The 21,783-nt window shown below is 55.2% G+C and overlaps 2 protein-coding genes across 3 annotated transcripts in view; one reads left to right on the top strand and one right to left on the bottom strand.

Moving 5' to 3' along the window:
• The window catches only part of Sae1 (SUMO1 activating enzyme subunit 1), a 49,822-nt gene extending 46,984 nt beyond the window's left edge, over positions 1-2,838 (top strand). For both annotated transcript variants that reach the window (XM_040734271.1, XM_005086437.4), the window contains one exon: positions 1,694-2,838. In XM_040734271.1, coding sequence (XP_040590205.1) covers positions 1,694-1,893 — 200 coding nt within the window. In that variant the 3' untranslated portion in view covers positions 1,894-2,838. The remainder of the gene's footprint in view (positions 1-1,693) is intronic.
• A 6,018-nt stretch (positions 2,839-8,856) lies between these two features.
• Bbc3 (BCL2 binding component 3) lies at positions 8,857-16,241 on the bottom strand. Its single transcript, XM_013125514.3, is given in 5 exon segments — positions 8,857-9,939; positions 12,816-13,006; positions 14,261-14,318; positions 14,320-14,550; positions 16,118-16,241. Coding segments are annotated over 5 exon segments (630 nt in total). The 5' UTR covers positions 16,151-16,241; the 3' UTR covers positions 8,857-9,822.
• Between the last annotated feature and the right edge of the window lie 5,542 nt (positions 16,242-21,783).

Here is a 21,783-nt window from a genome sequence, read left to right as displayed (position 1 = left end):
TGGGCAGTTAATGTCTTACAGACAATGACTATTGGAGACTTGGATATTTGTCCAACTTTGTTAAATTTGTTTTACGTAGGGCTGGAGTGTAGCTCTGGGGTAAAGTATGTGCTTAGCATGCTCAAGGCCCTCAGCCAGTCCCTAGAAACTTGAGGGGGGGTCTCAGTCTATAACCCAGGCTGACCTTGAACTCAAAGTCCTTGTGGCTCAGCCTCCTGAGTGCTGGAATTACAAGCATGAGCCCCCATGGCAGCTCCTCTCTGTAGAAATCTCTTAGCCTTGTCCTTGTCTGCTGTGGACAGAGGTTCCCACATCTCTGCAAGTAAAGTTCCGACCACAGAGATGTTGCTCCTTCACTCCCGCTGACTGCTGACTGGCTCCCTGTCCTACAGTACTCATTTGCCCAAGCCTCACTGCCCCTGCACTGCAGACCTGGGCATCTCTTCAGATGGTATCCTGCAGGTGGCGCCCTAGCACAGCCGTCCCGAGACTGGTGTGGCACTGTTTGTCCTGGGGGTGGAGAACGGAGCTTGGGGCAGGTGGCCCGGAGCCATTGTTGGTGATGGCTTCTGCGCACCCCTGTCTTAGCGCTGCCCCCTCCTTCCTGCCTGTTGGCACAGCTGTTGCTCAGCGTCTTGTTTCTGTTTACCCCAGACAGTCAGCGCACTCCACATTCTTGGTTGCTGGGTGTGTTTGGAATCTCGTACCCCATCTTGTTGGGAGGCGCTTTACCTTTTGCCCCGGGTTCACCCTGTGCCCCTTCATCCCCTTCATCCCCTCCACTCCCTCTGCTTGCAGCACTGGCCAGCTGGCAGGATGGCCTGCATCTGAGGCCTGCTCTCCGAGCACCTATTAAAAGTACATAGGAGGAGCCAGAGTGAGGGGGCGAGTGTGAAAGTCCTACAGATCAGCTTTCCTTCCTCCCCCTCCCCCCTTCCCCCTCCACCACTGTCCTGGAAGGCTTCAGTCCTCCCGGTGGTCCATGGCTTTCTGCACACAGAGGTAGAGGCAATCGTGCAAACTGTGTGTTAGAACACGGGCATCTGCAGGAGACTGGACCTCTGAGCACAGGATTCCGAGGCTGCTGCCTAGACATGGGTTACCTCTACCTTAGGCTCTAGGAGTGTTCTGTCTGTGGCATCCTCAGACAGTGCTCCCGCTCTCCCCATGGGTAACACACTCCTGATGCTCAGAATATGCCCTGAGGAGAGGACAGGAAAGGGGTGGCAGTCAGAAGCACTTCCAGACATGCCAGTGGCTCCTGGAACAAAGGTTGCCTGGCCCCAGTTGAGGAACACTGGGTTAAATCACTTGTCTATAGTTTGGTTTGGACTGTGTAGGCCTAGCTGGCCTTGAACTCACAGAACTGAGTTCTGAGGTTTGAAGCCTGTGCCATCACCCTGACTATTGAACTCTGTGTGTGTGTGTGTGTGTGTGTGTGTGTGTGTGTGTGTGTGTGTGTGTGTGTGTGTGTGTGTGTGTGTGTGTGTGTGGACTGCATGCAGGAGTTTTGATTCTCTCTTTGTCATGGGGGGAGGGCACCAGGAATTGAATTCAGGGTGTCAGGCTCCTCTTGGCCCTTATTTTGTGATTTTTGTTTATTTTTCCCAGTTCACTTTTAGAAGGCCTGTCAGTTTGTTGTTGTTGCTCTGGTGTCTCAACACTGAAGTTGAGCCCTCTTGTGTCTTCGTAGGCCCTGTCTCAACGGGACCCTCCTCACAACAACTTCTTCTTTTTCGATGGCATGAAAGGGAGTGGAATTGTGGAGTGCCTAGGTCCCAAGTGAGCCTGAGGTACGGCAGCCCAGAGGTGTGTGCCGGCGTGCACGCTCCAAGCCCACCTGTCACCTGCCATCTTCCCAAGAAGGCATGTTTGGATTACAGATATTCCTAGAGCAAGTAGGCCGGACCGACCTCATCCTGCTTCTGTCCTAGCCACTGTCGGGGACCTGCCAGCTCTGGAGTACGACCATCGCCTGTGCCTAGACCCCTCTGGCATTGCTCACTGTGCTGCCTTTGGGGACTGACAGTGTCTGCCAAGAGCTGCGTCCGTGCTTGATGGTGTTGGAGTTTCTTGCACCCATTTGGACTTACTCCCTTCCGTAGTCAGCAGAAAGGAGCAGGTCTGCAGCAGGGGTACAAGGGCACTTCTGCCAAAGCCCGAAGGACCAAGACCAACCCACAGTTACTGGGCCTCCATCAGGCTGTAGCCTGGGCTGTGGAATGGCAGAGACTGCCGCCCAACTATGTTGCAAGTTAAACCTTAGTGTGGAAGTGTTCAGATCTTTTTTGGCTGTGGACCTATTAGCTTAACCTTTAATGGCGGAGCCGTCTGTCACCCCAAACTTTTTTTTTCCCCTGAGACAGGGTTTCTCTGTGTATCAGTCCTGACTGTCCTGGAACTCGCTCTGTAGACCAAGATGGCCTCGAACTCACAGAGATCCACCTGCCTTTGCCTCCGGAGTGCTGGGATTAAAGGCATACGACACCACTGCCATCTGGCCCCACATTTTTATTTCTGAAAAAGCAGATCCAATGCCAGAGACCATGGTGTGGGCCTGTGATCCTAAAAATTGGGATGCAGGGTCAGGAGGATTGCTGTGAATGTGAAGGCCACACTGGTCTACATAATGTACCAAGAACCTGTCTCAAAATACAAAAGGTGTGTTCCAGAGTTGGGGTGACAGCTCTCCCGGTTCATGGTCCTGGGCACCTAGGTCCTCGGGTGAGAGGGCTGGGTTGGGTTGGATCTTTTTTTGGGGTGGGACAGCTTGTCTTCTCTAGTTCGTAGATTCCCTTGGTTGTTTGTGAGGAGTGATAATAAAGTAATCATACTTGAGTCTCAAGCTTGCCTGTCTCTCTGTTGTAGAAACTTGTGGTTGGCTGGTCTCCCCTTTTCCCCAAACCTGAAGAATCTCTCTCTCGTGCTTCAGCACGCGCAGATGGTGATGTTCTGCCTGTGTGAGGAGCTCAGCTGTGTGGTGGCTGCTCTCGGCGGGAACAGCTGGATGAGGGAGTGGAGAGCAGAGTCCTGTGGCTCCTAAGGTGCCACCTTCCCTGCAGCCATCTCTTGCGGTTCCTAGCCCTTTGTGTTCTGGTTGGTGCAAACACACAGTTCCCGCCCTGTCCCCACACCCGTGCCAGGTGCAGCGAGGCCCTGTTGGAGAGGACTCCCCTTTCTGGGCACCATTAGTACAGCGCAGGTGCTGGGCTGGGGTCAGCAGTCATGAGTTTCAGGGAGTACGAAAAGGACAAATGACACCTTTTCAGTTGCAGTGTAAAGCCTTGGTCGCTAGGGGGAGCAGATACTGGAGCACGTAGAGAAACAAACTTCACCCAAGAGGACCTCTGGGGAATTGAAGCTGCCAGCCCCAGGCAAAAAATGTCACTAAGCTTTCAAATTCTCCATGCAGACTTCAAACTACAAGAAGTGGATATCATCTTTACGTCTCTGGGGAAGTTCTCAGTAAAGTGGTGGCTTCTAGAACCTCTGGAAGGTGCACAATTCTCTTGGGACAGAAGACCTGATTGTGGGGGTGAGAGGGGGCAAACTGGCCAGAACCACACAGTGTCGGCACCTTCCTACCCATCCTTCTCAAAGCATGCTGGACCACAGGCTACAGAAAAGACAAACCCACAGGGCTGGGCATGGCAGTGTGTACCTACACTCCCAGAGCCCAGGAAGTGGAAGAAGGGGACCATGAGTTCCAGAACCACACAGAGATACCTTGTCTCCAAAGAAACCAAAAGTCATAATAAAGCGAAAACTATCATTCGTAACGCCCAGACTTAGCATCTCTTTTGGCTTTTTTTTTTTTTAATACTCTGCATTTTACTGAATATGCGTGGTAAATGTGTAGGCACACACACCACAGCACTCATTCTAAGGTCAGAAAACAGATTTATAATGCGGCTGAGTGGTGGCGCACACCTTCAATCCCAGCACTCAGGAGGCGGAGAGAGCTAGGTTTCCGTGAGTTCGAATTCAACCTGATTGACAGTTTCACAGCAGTCAGCTACCCACTGAGACCCTGTATCCAAAAATAAATAAATGTATGCTTTTGCGGTTGTCTGAGGCTATAGTTATGTTCAGTGCAATTATAACATGGTTATTGTTTTCTTTTGGGTTGTGTGTCACGTTGACAAGGGATGAACTTGTCATGGCTGTTCTTGCGTGTCAACTTGGCTACATCTGGAGTTAGCTAAAACCCAAGCAACTAGGTATACCTGTGAGGTGTTTTACTTAAATCATTTGAGATGGGAAGGTCCGCCTTTATCTGGGCCACCCCTTCTACGGTCAATTGTGGGTCCATTCGTCCACCTTGTGAGTCAAAGGAATCAACTCAGATCATCAGGATTGGCAGCAAGCAGCTTATTTCGAGTCATTTCACAAGCTCTGCTGTCTTCAAAATCTTTCGACTAAAGCCTATATTTCCAGCTGCTCCTGAGGCAGGAGGATGGGAGTTCAAAGTCAGCTGGGGCTACACAGTGAGAACCCATCTCAAAGAATAAACAACAAAAATCCTCATTGCATCAGGCAGGCAGCCTGTCAGCCTGTCAGCCTGTTGGGCTCACTCATAAATCCAACAGCTGTCCTCAGGGCTAAACTCAGGATTTTGGAGAGAAACGTGAGATGCTTTTTGGATGTGTTGACGATACCCTCCCCCAGGTCACCCTCATAACTGTTGAGAGGGAAGCCTTCCAGATGGCCAAGTTCCATTTAGAATCGACCCTGCAGCTGTATGACCATGGGCAAAAGTTTTCGTGCCTCAGTCACTCAGTTTGTGTGATGAGCTTAAGAATAGTATGTTATCCCAGCACTCGGGAGGCAGAGGCAGGCGGATCTCTGTGAGGTCGAGGCCAGCCTGGTCTACAAAGTGAGTTCCAGAACAGCGTCCAAAGCCACAGAGAAACCCTGTCTCGAAAAACCAAAAAAAAAAAAAAAAAAAAGAATAGTATGTTAGTTTTGGGGCTGGAGAGATGGTTCAAAGGACCTGGGTTTGATTCCCAGCACCCACATGGTGGCTCATAACCATCTGTAACTCCAGTTCCAGGGGATCCGAGCCCTGCCTGATGCTCAAGTACCAGGCATTCGTGTGATACAGGGACAGACATGTAGGCAAAACATGTTTAAAATATATACACTCTGCCGGGCGGTGGTGGCGCACACCTTTAATCCCAGCACTCGGGAGGCAGAGGCAGGCGGATCTCTGTGAGTTCGAGGCCGGGCTGGACCGACAGCCTCCAAAACAATACAGAGAAACCCTGTCTTGAAAAACAAAACAAAACAAAAAAAATATATATATATATATATGTGTGTATATATATATATATATACACATATATATATTTTAAAAATAGATAAAATTTTGGTTGGGTGGTGGTGGAGCATACCTTTAATCCCAGGCACTCTCTCTACAGCCCAGGCTGGCCTCAGAATCACAGAGACCTGCCTGCCTGTGCTTCTCCAATGCTGGGATTAAAGGCGTGTACCACCACCGCCCAGCAAATACAAACTTTTTGAAGGGAATTAGAACTCAAAATCTATTCCCAAAGCCCACATTTGGTGCTAATGCCTGTACCTCCAGCTCCAGGGGGACCTGATTCCTTTGGCCTCTTTGGTCCCCTGCTCTCAGGAGGGTACACACACACACACACTAAAACTATATGTATCAGAGCAGCAAGGATATGCCAGCAGGTAAAGTGCTTAGCCAAGTCTGATGAGTTGGGTCCCTGTGTCAGGTATCAAAGAGTGCTTGTGGGAGCCAGGCGTTGGTGGCACACACCTTTAATCCCAGAACTCGAGAGGCAGAGGCAGGCGGATCTCTGAGTTTGAGGCCAGCCTGGTCTACAAAGCGAGTTCCAGGACAGCCCCCAAAACAATACAGAGAAACCCTGTCTCTAAAATAAATAAAAATAAAACAAAACAAAAAAGAGTACTTACGGGGGTCAGAGGACACTGCAGAAAATTATCTCCTACCATGGGGGTTCCAGGAATCTTATCTGCTGAGCCATCTCAATGGTCCCAGTTCAGTGATTTTATTTTGGATTTGTAAATTTTGTGTCTATGCTTGTTTTGCATATGTGTGTATCTCACATTTGTGTCTGGTGCTTACAGAGGTCAGGATGGGTCATCCGATCGACTGGACTTTGGGTCTCTGAAAGGTAACATGTGTGTGCTGGGATCCGAACTCAGGCCCTCTGCCGAAGCAACAAGTGCTCTTGTTGGTTTGGGAGGGTGGAGGGCACAACACAAGATTTGCTTTGTAGACCAGACTGGCCTCGAACTCTGGAACTCTGGAACTAAAGGCGTGCACCACCAACACCCGGCTAAAAATAAATCTTTTTTTTTTTTTTTTTTTTGAGACAGGGTTTCTCTGTGGCTTTGGAGGCTGTCCTGGAACTTGCTTGGTAGTCCAGGCTGGTCTCGAACTCACAGAGATCCGCCTGCCTCTGCCTCCCGAGTGCTGGGATTAAAGGCGTGCGCCACCACCGCCCGGCCTAAAAATAAATCTTTAACAAAAGTAGGCTGAACAGAGGCAGAGGTAGGGCAGATCACTGCTACATAACGTTGAAGGTCAGCCTGGAGTACGTGAGAACATTTTATTATTATTATTTATGTATTTATTATGTATACAGTGTTCTGCCTCCATGCATCCCTGCACACCAGAAGAGGGCATCAGATCCCGTTATAGATGGTTGTGAACCACCATGTGGTTGTTGGGAATTGAACTCATGACCTCTGGAAGAGCAGTCAGTGCTCTTAACCTCTGAGCCATCTCTCCAGCCCCCCAAAGACCCTTTTCTAATTATTATTATTTATTTGCCTTATTGATTTGCCTGCTTGTATGTCTGTGTGAGGGTGTCAACTCTTCTAGTTTCAAACAGTTGTGAACTGCCATGTGGGTACTGGAAATTGAACCCAGGTCCATCTGGAAGAAGAGTCAGTGCTCTTAACCACTGAGCCATCTCTCCAGCCTGAGACTCTTAGAAACAAAAGTAAAAAGAAGACGTACCTGGTATCAGCAACACATGGTATAAAAGAACCAAATAGCTGGGTGTTGGTGGCGCACACCATTAACCCCAGCACTCGGGAGGCAGAGGCAGGGGGATCTCTGTGAGTTCAAGACCAGCCTGGTCTACAGAGCGAGTTCCAGGACAGGCTCCAAAACAATACAGAGAAACCCTGTCTCGAAAAACCAAATTAATATTCTAGGGCTACAAAGCTGTACTCAGTAGACCTAATAGGATGGAGGTGAGAATCATTGAGTTGAAAACAGTAAGAAACTTTGTAGCCCGAAAAAGTAGGAAAAGGGTCAGCAAGATGGCTCAACCAGTAAAGGAGCTTGCGGCCAAGCTTAAAGAACAGAATTTGTTCCCCAAGACTCCATGATAGAACACAAAACCACCTGAATCTGTGGCGCGCTCTCTCTCTCCTGTCTCTCCTGTCTCTCCTGTCTCTCTCTCTCTCTCTCTCTCTCTCTCTCTCTCTCTCTCTCTCTCTCTCTCTCACACACACACACACACACACACACACACACACACACGAAAAAGAACTTCAGGCAGGTGGATCTCTGTGAGTTCTAGGCCAGCCTGGTCTACAGAGCGAGTTCCAGGACAGCCTCCAACCTCCACAGCTACAGAGAAACCCTGTCTGGGGGTGGGGGTGGGGTAGTTTTAAAGGCACAGTGCTTCAGTGCAGGTCAGAGAACAACTTGTGGATTGGCTCTTTCCTTCCACCATGTGAATCTGGGAGCTGAACTCAGGTCCTCAAGCCTGGTGGCAAGTTTCTTTATCTGCCGAGCCATCTAGCCGGCGCTGAACTTACCATGTTACATTTTCAGACTGGTTGGACTTTCCCGGAATGATGGAGCTAACTGTGCTATTCTCCCATGTGACTAGATCAGACTGGGTACTTTCGTGTGACGGCCACGCTTGGACTCTAGCGCACACACTTTCCTCTGATGGAGGTGCCCGGAAAGGGCAGTGGGTGTGGCTTCATCGGATCCCCACTCTGGGAGCCCACAGCCCCCAAGAAGCTGGTTTCCCGTTTCCCATGCGCTTCCTTTACTATATCTCTGGTCACCAGAAAGGGGCAGGGCCAGCAGCCGAATTCGGTGACTTTATGCTTTGCACATCTGCTTCTCCCTGGGGTCATTGCGAAGCTGACACAGGAGACAGCTCAAGGACAGCACTGGGCCAGTCAGGTCTCAGGAAGTTAGCGGGGGTTGGAGGGGGACGACGACTCTCCTTCTTCATAATAACTCTCCTTCTTCATAATAACGCCAAGTGGACTCTAAGGGCCAGGCTGGCGGTGGCCTTGGCTTTAGGGCAGAGATACAAGCTGAGATCTCTTTGATCTTAGCTCAAGGTGCCACAGAGGAAGCTTGGGTGTGATCACAGGGCCAGGCTTGGTGTCTTGTCACCTAGGACAGGGTCTGGGGGATTCTAGGCAGAGGCTCTACCACTGAGCCACACCGCCAACCCCTCACTGGGAGATTCTAGGCAGGGCCTCTACCACGGACTGAACCACCCCCCTAACCTTCCTATCACTTTAAAAGAACTTACTTATTTTTATGTGTATGGAGACTCCTGGAACTCGCTTTGTAGACCAGACTGGGGTCTACAGAGATCCACCTGCCTCTGCCTCTGCCTCCCGAGTGCTGGGATTAAACATGCGCCACCACCGCCCGGTTCCCATTACTTTTTTCAGGACTTGGCTTCTCTGAGTTGCTCAGGCCTCCCAAGTAGCCGCCAGATTGCCTTTTAGTAGGCCTACCCCTGAGGAGCCCCAAGAGTCCTGACCGTGCCCTCACAGGCCACCGCCCTGTCACTGGTAAGGTTGACAAAGAGTGTCCACTGTTCAATCTGATTTTATTGAAAAGGAAACATACAAAAATCATGTACAAAAAAAATTAACCAAACATGTACAGAAAATCCATTCCGGTATATGTACAGCAGTGCATGTACAGTATTTTACAGGCTGGGCCGTCCCTCCCCGCTCCCAGACTCCTCCCGTTTCTGAGATTTCCCCCCTCCCTGACTCCCCATCTTCCCCCCCCCCAGCGCTTTGCCCTGGGGACTAAGGCTGAGGTGGCTTCCGCCAATATCTCCCACCCCCCAAATGAATGCCAGTGGTCACACGTGCTCTCTCTAAACCTATGCAATGGGATGGATGGGGACTGGGGGGGTGGTCCCGGGGCAGAGCACAGGATTCACAGTCTGGACCCCTCCTGGACACCCCCGGATGAAGGTGAGGCAGGCATCGGTCACCGCCCGCGGCGGTTCAGGGAAGATGGCACTGGGTTGAGAAGGCCGTCACAAGCCCCCTCATTCTCTGGCTCCAGGAGGCTAGTGGTCAGGTTTGGCTCATCTGCTCTTCACAGACCCCCTCCCCGGGAGGAGGGGGGGAAGCACCAGGGGCCTGAGGCGAGGCCAGGCCCAAAGTGAAGGCTCACTGGGGACACCCCCAGCGTCCCCCCTGCAGCTGGAACGGGCAGCCAGCACCAGCAGCCTTTCCTGAGATGGTGGTGGGCGGCAGAGGCAGGCGGCTGGTTCCCCACCCCCTCGGTCACCATGAGTCCGTCAGCCCTCCCTCCCCTGGCTTTCGGGAGGCCAGGGTCCTCCAAGTCCTTGTCTCCGTCAGTGCACCCAGGCTGCCTGGGCTCGAGTGGCTTTCCTTGCGCGCCCCTGGGACAGGCAAGGCTGGCAGTCCAGTATGCTACATGGTGCAGAAAAAGTCCCCCGCGCTGGCCAGGGTGTCAGAAGGCGGAGGGGGTCCTGCCCCCCAAGTCCCCGACGTCCCCCGGGCGGGTGTAGGCACCTAGTTGGGCTCCATTTCTGGGGCTCCAGGATCCCTGGGTAAGGGGAGGAGTCCCATGAAGAGATTGTACATGACCCTCCAGGGCGACGGGCGGTGTCGATGTTGCTCTTCTTGTCTCTGGGGAGAGAGAGAAGCGGGACTTAGCTTGGGCCTGCAAACAGTAGGTGAGGGGGCAAAAGGTGTGGATTTGCGACTGGTCCCCAAAACGGATCGCAACCCTCTTGCCAGCCTTGTTCCAGACTCCCATTCACCTGGACACACTTTCCCAGGACGGGAGGGAAAGGACAGTGGGCAGAATCATCACAGCCTAGCACAAAGCAGCCAATAGCTCTGGCTTGCTGTCACATCTGCACCCATTCACCTCCTGTTGCCCAGATAAAGTCACCCGCAAATCACAAGGGCTCTAAGGGGCGGGCTGAATTGCAGCCCGTTGGAGGGGAGAGACAGGTATGGAGGCTCACACTCCTACATCCTAGCCCCTTCACAGGCTGAGGCTGGAGGGCCACTAAGTTTGGGCTAGATTTCAGGACCCTTTCTGGGAAAAAAACAACCAAACAAAAAGGCTGTTGGGACATGGAAGGGAACAAAGGGGCCCACAGCTTTAGCATTCCTAGAACAGCCTAGACCAGCGAAGAACAGCCTGCCATCTTGAAAGGCTGAGAGCAAGGGTCTTTTGGTTGTGCTGGGTTCAGTGAGACCTTGTTCTCTCCCTGGTGGCAGAATAAAAATGTGACACTGCTTTTAGAATCCTCTGCGATGGCACAGGCCTGTGATCTCAGCCACTCAGGAGGCTTAGGCAGGTGGGTAGAAAGCTCAAGGCATACCTGGGCTACAGAGTGATTTAGTTTAAAGCCAATCTGGACAATTTAGTAAGACCCAGTCTCAAATGGAGGAAGAGAGGGAGAGGAAGGGAGGGGGGAAGGGAGGGGAGAAGGAAGGAAGGAAGGAAGGAAGGAAGGAAGGAAGGAAGGAAGGAAGGAAGGAAAGGAGGAAGGAAGGGAGAGAAAGAAAGAGAAAACAAGCTGGGCGTTGGTGGTGCACATCTTTAATCCCAGAACTTGGGAGGCAGAGGCAAGCGGATCTCTGAGAGTTCAAGGCTAGCTTGGTCTACAGAGTGAATTCTAGGACAGCCAAAGCTACATAGTGAGACCCTGTCTCAAAAAAGGAAAAGAAAGAAAACAAAAAGCTGCTTTTAAACCAGGCGTTGGTGAGCCCGCCTTTAACCCCAGCACTCGGGAGGCAGAGGCAGGCGGATCTCTGTGAGTTCGAGGCCAGCCTGGTCTACTGAACAACTTCCAGGACAGCTTCCAAAACAATACAGAGAAACCCTGTTTTGAAAAACAAAAAACCAAACCAAACCAAAAAAAAGCTGCTTTTATTTGGTTCCTCTACCTGGTCCACGGCAAAGCAGATTCACCTGGCTCACCCTCTCGGCTGCAGAGGCTATAAGCCACTTGACAGATGTCAGGTTAATGACTCAATTGGAGTCCATGCCCAGAGCTAGCTGGGGCTTCCTGAGCCCTCCTCCTCTTCACCCTTGCAGCCGGGAGAGGGTGAGATTGGTGGGCACCACCTTCGAGGCCAGCCTGGTCTACAGGGTGACAACCCTGTCTTGAGAAATCAAAAACAAAACCACAACAAAAACCATCACACAAAACTTTATATTTGAGACAAAGCTGCCAGCACACTCTGGACTGGGGAAGGAGCTTAGTGTCTGCTGGGCAAGGACTCTACCAACTGAGCTACAAACTCCTAAACTTAAACAAAGCTTTATTGAACGGTCTCCCTCGGAGACCACAGGGAGTCTGATCCCCTACCTCCCCAAATGGATCCATAGGCAGTTGTGAGTTGGGAACTAGGCCATGGCCCTCTGCAAGAGTGCTCTTAACCACTGAGCCCCACCCCCACCGAGCCCTATATATTTGTACATATATAATATCACATGTAGATATACACATGTTTTATATGTATTGTGTGTGCCATGTTTATTATGTGTGAGCAGCGCTGCGCAGGAGTTGACTCCATCATTCAACTGTGCGGTCCTAAGGATTGAACTCGGTTCATCAGTTTTGGTAGCAAGAGTTTTTCCCCTCTGAGTCATCCCAAAGTCTCTTTCTTCTTCGTTTCTGAGGCAGGGTATCACTAGGTTGCCCAGGCAGGCCTTGAACTTCCTTTCTCCCTCCCTGAGTAGGTGGGAGTACAGGAAGCTGCCACCAGGCCACGCTACTTGACTTCCTGTCCTCAGTGGTAACCAGTGAAGGGGATGGAGGACTTTAGAAAAGCTGCAGTTGGAAGACGCCAGAGCCAGGATGGAAGCTAAAAACAATGCCCCTGACCGTGCAAGCAAGCGGGTGCAAAAAACAAAAAAAAATAAAACACCTGCTGAGAGCGAGCCCCTTTACAAGGAGGTTGGAGACCGGGGAGCAGAGCCTCCTCCATCCAACAACAGCCAGCGGGCTCGCTCTCTCTCCTCGCTTTTCCTCCCTGTTGCCATCAGCAAACAATGCAAGGGCCATGTGCAGAGTGCACAGCGCTGGGGGGGCCGCGGGTGGCTGGAGGGGCGTTCCATGGGGGACTGAGACCTAGGGGGGGACCGAGCGGCGGGCCTGGCCCGGAAGGTGCAGGCGCGGAGCAGCCGGCGGGGGGCGCTGCGGGGCGCAGCTCGGCGGGGGCGGGCGCGGCGCGCTGCTGACTCACCGGCTATAAATAGCCTGGGATATAGGAGCCGCCGCGCCGAGCGCCACGCTCAGTCCCCGCGGCCGCGGACTCCGGGCTGCACCGCAGCTCCGACCGGGCCTGGGGATCCCTCCGGTCCCGATCGGGCTCATCCCGGATCCCAGCTTCTGGCCGATTCCTCCCGCGCACACCCCCATCTGCCTGTCCCCGGCGCGACCTCGCGCGCGCTGGGCCAGCAGCTGCGGCGCATCTGGCGGAGGGGCGGGGGGCGCGCGGGCCCCCCCTCCCTCCCCACCTGCCCGCCGCCCTGCACTCACCCGCCGCTCGTACTGCGCGTTGAGGTCGTCCGCCATCCGCCGCAGCTGAGCCCCGATCTCCCGGGCCCACTCCTCCTCCTCCCCGCGCACTCCCGGGGCTGCTTGGGTGGGGCCGCCCGCCAGGGCCTCCGGGGCGCTGGGCACGGGCGACTCTAGGTGCTGCTGGGCCGGTGACAGCGAGGGCTGAGGACCTGGTAGAGGGGAAGGGGCGTGGTCACCACCCACCCAGGCGGCCGGGAGGCGTCCCGGAGGCACCCGAGGCCTCGCTGCTTTCCTCCGCTCCGCCGACCCGCTCTAGACATCTCTGACACTCGGAAAGGGGCCTTGAGGAAGTGGCTCTGGGGTCTCCTGGCCAGCCGGCCGGCTACCCACTGAAGCCCGTTTATCAGTGTGGAAGTTCCTCAACTAATCCGACCTAAGTACCCCTCCCTCTTGTGATACGCGGTGCTTCGGTGGACGGACAGGGAAACTGAGGCCCCACCCCGAGAGGAGGCCAAGGTCACCCGGGGACACGGCCACTGACCCCACCCAGGCAACTACTCTCAGGTCTCCAGCTCACTCCTGCCCAACCACAGCGCGGGCCCCGCCTCCGGATGTGGCATTGGCCTGATGACCAGAAGGCCAGGCCGGGGCTGCCCTGGAGGACCGGGGGTGGGGTGGAGGTGGCAGAGGTACTAGACTAAGTCTCCCTGCCCCACCCCCTCGGGCCTGCCATCCCAGGTCCTCCCGGGGCCCCGGTTTTCCTCCTCTCTGAATCTAGTCCCGAAACCCGGGGAAAGTTGTAAAGTTTTCCTCTCTTTAGTCCTGGGTTCAGGAGGCTGGGGGTGGGAGGGAGATGGAAAGGGAACCCCAGATGGTCACACACACACACACACACACACACACACACACACACACTCACTCACTAGCCGGGCACCACAGGGTTAACAGCCCATCAGGCAGGGGACCTTTAACCCTTCCCTCCCTGAGCCTCACCCTCTCCCCGAGGGGGACTTTCCCAACACAATGGCCCCTCCCCCCTCCCCTTCCTCCCCGGGGACTGCGGGCCAGCCCCGCTAGTGCCAGGGAGAAGCAAATAAAAGGGAAAGGCCCTCGACCCCTCCCCGAAGTCCGGAGGTGACAATCCTCCCGCTAGCCGCACTCCTTCCGACTGCGATCCTCGCAGGGGGTGGGGGTGGGGGGGGCCGCCCAGGGACCCGGGCCGGGGGAGGGGAGCTGAGAAACAGCTGTTGCCCGAGGCCCGGGAAGGGACGTGGGCTGCAACTCGGGGGACTGCAGTCAGATTCCGAGAGGGACTTCCCACTCGACCCGGCCCCTCCAGCCCTGTCTCCCACTCGGTCTTCCTGCTTCTTGCTACACAAAGACCACACTGGCCACACCCTCCCGGTGGCCCCACTCCGCTGCGCTCCCGCTTCAGCTTCCCCGGGTGCGGGGTGGGCACTCACCGTCCGGGCGTGGGCCTCGGGGTCGGCTGCGGGGACCCCCAGGCCAGCGGGGGCCCCCCCAGGGCGGCGGTGACGGCGGGCGGGGCGGTGGGGGCGCAGAGGTAGGCGGCCGGCAGCAGGGCGGGGGCAGCAGGGGCGGCGGGCAGGCCGGGCTCGCAGAGGCCGCAGGACACAGCGGAGGGCACCAGGCGGCCGAGCGGGAAGGGGCGCGGACTGTCGCGGGCCAAGCCCTCTACGGGCTCCGGAGAGCTGCCCTCCTGGCGTGCGCGGGCCATGGCGCTCCCTGGAGCCTGCGGGACACGGCGGCGGGGAGGTCAGCGGGGCGACTGCAGGGGGGCTGCAGGACCCCACCCTGCAGACACCCCGCCTGGCGGTCACTCACGCCCACGAGGGGGTGACCCCAGGGGGCAGCCTGGCCGGGACACCTGGTGATGGGCGCACGGGGTGGAGGGCACAGACTGCGTCTGGGGCTTGTGGCAAGCCCTCCAGGCAAACTGCCTAGGACTCAGGGCTTGGGCCAGGGAGAACTTTCCCAACACAGAGGAGCGCAGCAGGGGTGCTGGGGCTTCCAGGACACACTGGGCTGTCGCAGGACCCGAGTGTGTGCGTGCGTGTGTGTGTGTGTGTGTGTGTGTGTGTGTTGGGCACACGACTCAGACACCAAAGAACTCACAGAACTGCTCAACTTGACCTCCACCCCACCAGACCAGTTAGGTGGTCCACTCAGAAACACGAGGAGACACATTGAGACATGCACACACAGCCATCCAGAGACCTCCTCCTGCCCTAGACACACATTTACATCAGTCCCACACCGACCCAATGCTGACATGCCCGCGCTCATCCATCCACAATGCAGCCTTCACACAGAAACACAACAGACACAAGTCTTCAGCGTGTTTCTCCTGCATACATACACACAGCCATCCCAAGATACAAGATACCCCTACTACACCGTAGCGCGCGCGCGCACACACCATTCCAAAACACACCTGAATGTGCAACACCCCCCTCAAACTCTGAGCTCCCAGGACGCAGCGGCTACACAGACACATGTCATCACAACCGGATGCATCATCCCCTCGCATGCGGGGCAGCAACACCGGGAGGCACCAGACACAGCTGGGAGAAGCCATCGGTCCAGTCTCTTCTCCCAGCCCCAAAACACCAGAGCCAGTTGTCAGCCCGAGAACATGCAAGCACACACCACACACACACCCCACACACCTAAAGCAGAGACAGAAAACACTGGCCTCACGTGACTGGTATAAACACTACAGAGAGGGGGAGACAGAGCGAGCCACATGACACATATGAGCCAGGGATCGCAGTGACAAGCCCCTCAGACCCAGCACACACACACACACACACACACACACACACACACACACACGGCATGCAGACAGGCTGCCACTGCACCGCCTAGATCCTCCCCCTAGCGCTCTATCATCAGCGCGGAAATAGCCTTGTGTCCCCTTGCCACTCAGAAGTCACCCAGGGAGCGAACAGGCACTGGGTGGCACCCCATCCCAAATGCTGGGTGCAGCAGATGAATGTCTTGGAGACACCCAGAGACAGCGCGCGCGCGCGCGAGAGCACACACACACACACACACACACTCGAGCGAGACCCCAGTACACCAACACAGCTCACTCAAACGACACACAAACACACAGCTCAAGTGTCGCCCCCACCTCCCATTGCCCGCACCACCACCAAAAACACCAGGCAGGCGACAGATTCCCCTCCCCGTCACCCCTCAAGAGCACACAACTCTGGTGCGTGTGGGGGGTGGCCACCCACACCCGTAAACGGACAGGTGCACCCCACCCCGCAGACACACGGGCAAGGACTCACGCAGACACCCCTCCGGGTGACAAACGCCAACATCTCGGTGTGGGGACACAAACTCGGGAGCCAGACACGAGCACACACACCCAGGCGAGACACCTGCAGATCCACAGCCCCGCACGCGCGGTCCCCGCCGCCCCTCCGCTGTCACAGCCCACCCCCCCCCGCCCCACGCCGCCACGTGCGCCCGCCCCGCCCGCTCAGCGCGCGCGGGGCCAATAACCGGCTGTTGCTGGGGCGCAGCCCCCGCCCGCGGGAGCCGCAGCCTCCGCCGCCCCCTGTCGCCGCCCCCGGCGGGCGCGCGCCCTGGGTGTGGCCGATCCTCGGTGCCACCCCCCCACCCCGACCCTCCCGTGGTGGGACTCGGGGGACTCGAGCGAGCCCGGGGCCACGCTCCTCCCCGACCGCACTGGCCACCAGGGGGCGCGGGCGAGCGCGAACCCCATTGTTTGTAAACAAACCCGCCAGACCGCTGTGGCACCTGTGCGCCCAGACCGGGCGCCCCGAGTCCCAGGTGCTTCCTTCCGGCCCAGCCGGCCCAGTCCTGGTCCCAGTGATGAAAGCTGGGGCACAGGCAGCGGGAACGCCAGGAGACCGCTCGCTCTGCCCGTGCATCCCGTCACCTCCTCCGGGGAGCCCTCCCGGCCTGGCCGCTCGTGAGCAGCGCCGGGAATCCGGGGTGCGCACTCACCCCGGGGACATGAACACGCCAGAGGAGGGCGGCGATGGGGTGGCGGGCGGGCCGCTGCCTTCTGGAAGGCGCGCCCGCGGAGTCGCTTGCTACCGAGGCTCCTGGCTGCTGCCGCCGCTCTAACTGCAGTGGCTGCTGCTGCTGCGACTGGCGCGTCCGCCGTCTGCGGCCGGATCACCACCGCTGCTCACTCTCTGGTGTCCCCGTCGCCTCCCGGGTGCCCCGCTCGCATGTGGCTCCGCGCCGCTGTCTCAGGCCGCCCGGCGATATCCCCGGCCCCCGGCTCGCTCGGCGGCAGCCCCGCCCCGCCCCGCCTCTCGCTGGCTCCCACGCCCCGCCCCCGCGTGACGCCAGGGCCCCGCCCGCGGCCGGGGACAAGTCGGGGCTTGCAGGCGGGCGCCGCGCCCCCTACCTCCGCGTGGGGGGGTTTCCCTGCAGCCGAGTGGGCGGGCCGGGGCCTGGCCAGGGCAGGAGGAGCACGGTGGGGACAGCCTAGACCCGGGGTGGCCTGACACACTGACACACTGACTGGCACCCACACCCACACCCGAGGAGTAAGCTCTCAGACCGACCCACGGGCGCACCAGGGTGCAGCGAGCCACAGGGACGGGGGGAGTCAGATAGACAGACACCTTGCCACAGGCACAGACGCGCACTCCGGGACAAGGGCATGGATGCACAAGCTCACCCCCACCCCACCCCAACATACCCTGACGGGGGTCACAGGGACACACACGGAGAGTGACAGTCCCACACACAGTTACACAAACAGCATCCAGGCAGGCTCAGACTCACAAACCCTGTCCCCAGGTGCCCACAACATTCGCACCACACTTGAGAACAGCTTCCTGCCAGGTCCCGTCAGACACCCCCATCCCAACGGCACCCCGAGACTGACACCCCTAAACACACCCACGAGATTGCCCTAGCTGGATTGGAAAGGGACCCTCCAAACCAGACCAAAGCCGACACAGAAGAACCTGACCCCTGACCTGTGCTCACAAAGTCACTCCTGTGACGGGGTCCTGCCAAGTGGCCCGATGGTGGGACACGCTCATGAACCCGCACACCTGGCCCGGCGTCCCACCAATCTGGCCCTGGCCCCGTGGGGAGGAGGCAGCGGTGAGCTGCTGGCACTGACATGCCCGGGCAGCCCCCCGGTACCCTATTCCATCCTGTCTGCTGTTTCTGTTCCCTTTCCCTTTTCTGTTTCTAGCTGCCATTTCCCTCCCCTTATAAAACAGAGTGACCTTTGGTCTGCCTGCCACCTGACAGGCTCTCAGGGTCTCACCCAAACCCGGTCACCTCACCAAGTATATGACTCACCTGTGCCCAGCACTGGGATGACCCACAAAGAATGTCACACCCACACGGGAGAAAAGACACTTGTAAACACGGACCTGGGGGCCTGAAGCAGGAGGTTGGAGCCAGCCTGAGACGTGCAGTGAGTTCCAGGCCAGCCTTGAGCACTGAGCACAGGTCTTTTTCCCAAAGTGAACCAGGTGCTGGAGAGATGGCATTGGTGGTGAACACCTTTAATCCCAGTAGTCCCAGCACTTGGGGAGCCGAGGCAGACAGATCTCTGAGTTCAAGGTCAGCATGGCAGGTGACTCCAAAGACACAGTGTCTTCCAGACCCAGCAGGACTGTGACGCCACCCACACAGGTTCACAACACCAAGTAGGGGAAGTAGACACAAGCTCCCACTTCTAGCCAAGAAACTGTTTGCAACTGACACATTCGGGAAGAGGGAAAACAGTTGTCTTCGGCGGAGTGTCACTGGGCTGGTCCTAAGGCCCAGAAGTAGTGGCCAACACCAAACAGGCTGCATGGTCTTTTGTGTGTGTGCTTTAAAAAAAAATAATTTATTTATTCTTATTTTATATACACTGGTGTTTTGCCTACATGTATGTCTGTGTGAGAGTGTCAGATCTTAGAGTTACAGACAGTTGTGAGCTGCCACGTGGGTGCTGGGAATTAAATCGGGGTCCTCTGAAAGAGCAGTCAGTGCTCTTAACCACTGAACCTCGAACTCATAGATCTGCCTGCCTCTGCCTCCCGAGTGCTGGGATTAAAGGCGTGCGCCACCAACGCCCGGCTGAATTTAGTTTAGTTTTGCGGTTTTATTTTTTATTTTTTTGTCTTATTGGTTTTTTGTTTGTTTGGATTTTCATTTGTTGGGTTTGGTTTGGTTTTGCTAAGACAGAGAAAGAAAGAATTGGGGGTGGGGAGAAGGATATAATGAAAACATACCAAATAAAAAAAGAAATAAATAAAAATAGCTAGGTATGGTGATGCACACCTTTAGTCCCAACGCTAGAGGCTGAGGCAGGAGGAGCTCTGTGAATTTGAGGCCAGCCTTATCTATATAACAACTTCTAGGCCAGACAGCTATATAAAGAAATCCTGTGGTAGAATAATAACAGCCTGGGGAAAAAAAAAGCAAAACAATAGAAAAAAGGAGGAAAGGAGAGAGAGACATACAGAGAGACAGAAAGGCCAGATTCTCAGACAAAACTACCCCAGCACTAGGAACTTAAATCTGGCAAACAGGGTTCAGAATCTCAGAGAGACAGAGCTTCCTACTTCCAATATCTGAGACTGTTACCGACTTCTAGACCCCTCCTCTCCTCTCCTTCCTGCTTGGTCCTTTCTTTCTCCCAGGGTTTTCTGTTTTGGGCGTGTGGACTAGTGCAGGGTGCAGAGCCGGGGGTGGGGGTGGGGACGTCACTCCAATCCTTTATCACCGAACAGCTCCCAACCCCAGCCCCCCACACCTCACCAACTTATACTGCAACTCATTGATAAACATTTGCAGGCAATAAAAGGCACTCTTTGGGGGACAACAGGTTTGATGAGTAGGAGTCTACACTTCACTGGGTGTGGTGTCTGAACCTGTCATCCCAGCCCTGGGGCTGCAAAGGAGGGGGGCTCCAGAGTCCAAGGTGAGGCCTGCAAGGTGAGGCCACGCTTCAAAAACAAAGACAACACGTGCCTAGCAGACACAGGGCCCTGGGGTCTATCCCCAGCACCACACATACACAAAATAGCCAAATTAATTAACTCAACTAATTGATTAAACTCGTTAATAAATTAATAACTGAACAAATTAAACAAAAAGCCCCAAATGTATGTGGCTGAGGATACAGCTCAGCTGGTGGAGTGCCTCGGTAACATAAATAAAGTCTTAGGTTCCATCCTCAGCAACAGCATTAAACCAGACGGTGGTGGCAGTGTATACCTGTAATCGCAGCCCTTGCGAGATTAAGCCAGGAGGATATGGCCATTAGCAGCTACATAGGAAATTTGAGTCATGCCTAGGATATATGAGACCCCTCCCCACACAAACCAGCAAACCATAATGAATGGTAGTAGATGCAAATCTTTTCTTCCTTCCTTCCTTCCTTTCTTTCCTTCCTCCCTCCCTCCCTCCCTCCCTCCCTCCCTCCCTCCCTCCCTCCCTCCCTCCCTCCCTCCCTCCCTCCCTCTCTCTCTCTCTCTCTCTCTCTCTCTCCAGTTTGTTTTTCAAGAAAGGGTTTCTCTGTAGCTTTGGAGCCTGTCCTGGAACTGACTGTGTAGAGCAGGCTGGCCTCGAACTCACAGAGATCTTCCTGCCTCTGCCTCCTGAGTGCTGGGATTAAAAGCATGCACCACCGCCACTGCCTGGCTTCTTTCATCCTTTTTTGTTTCTATTTTTGAGAGAGGGTTTCTCTGTGTAGCCCTGACTGCCCTGGAACTCACTCTGTAGACCAGGCTGGCCTCGAACTCAGAGATCCACCTGCCTCTGCCAAGGGAGTGCTGGGATTAAAGACATGTTCCACCTTGTGTCGGCTGTGAAGGGACATTTCTAACGGTAGGTCATGCTTAGAGGCGTCAGCGCAGCCCTGCTTTCAACTTATCAAATGAGCTGTTTCTAGGAAGTCATTAAATGCAGCGTCTGACACGAAGGCCTAATCAGTATTTGCTGTTGTCATTAGTAGGACTAATTAGCTACAGTGTTTGCTCTGGGCCTCAGAGTGAAGTAACTGGGAAGGGGGCAGGCAGGCCCTTGCCTTTGCCTGTTTTTCTGCCCTGAGCCCTTCTGTCACCTCGGGCTACCAATATGTGACCCAGCAGCAGACTAGACTGGCCGGAATTAAGTATGGAAGGGATGGGAATCTGACTAGGTAGAGATACTGTGTAGAGCCAAGCCTCAGCACCTCTGTGAGTTCGAGGCCAGCCTGGTCTACAGAGCGAGATTCAATACAGACTCCAAAACAATACAGAGAAACCTTGTCTCGCAAAACAAAACAGAAATAATAATTATAATAAAATTAAAAATTGAAATGAGGGGCTGGATAGATGGCCCCACAGTTGAGAGCGCCGACTGCTCTTCCTGAGGACCTTAGTTCAATTCCCAGCACCCTCATGGCAGTTTACAACTGGCTTTAGTTCTAATCCGAAGGGATCCGACACCTTCACACAGACATGCATACAAGCAAAACATCAATGAGATTAAAATAAAAAGTGAAATGAGAACTGGAGATAAAACTCAGCTGGGGCCATCAACTTAGCTGCTCAGAGGAGGGTGGGGATGGCCTGTGCCTTCTCTTTTTCTCTGGAGACAGGGCTTCTCTGTGTAGCTCTGGCTGTCCTGGAAGGCACTCTGTAGACCAGGCTGGTCTTGAACTCCCAGACTTCCGCCTGCCTCTGCCTACCGAGTGCTGGGCTTAAAGGTGTGCATCACCACCACCTGGTTTAAGACAAGGTCTCTCACTGAGCTTGAAGGTTACATATTGGCTACACTAGCTGGCTACTGAGCCTGGGGTCCTCTTGTCTCCGCCGCTCAATGCTAGAGTTGCAGACCCACACCACAGCGCCCGCCTTTATGCGCATGTGCTGGGACTGAACTCTCCGGTCCTCATGCTTATGTGGTAAATACTTTACCCACTGAGCCGTCTCCCCAGCTCTGAAGGGCTTCGTTCTGAGACTGCTTTACTCTC

The sequence above is a fragment of the Mesocricetus auratus genome, unplaced genomic scaffold, assembly GCF_017639785.1.
Source record: "Mesocricetus auratus isolate SY011 unplaced genomic scaffold, BCM_Maur_2.0 Super-Scaffold_100038, whole genome shotgun sequence".
In the NCBI taxonomy this organism is placed as follows: domain Eukaryota; kingdom Metazoa; phylum Chordata; class Mammalia; order Rodentia; family Cricetidae; genus Mesocricetus; species Mesocricetus auratus.
The sequence above is the reverse complement of the archived record's forward strand: the minus strand, read 5'-3'. Positions and strand labels throughout refer to the sequence as shown.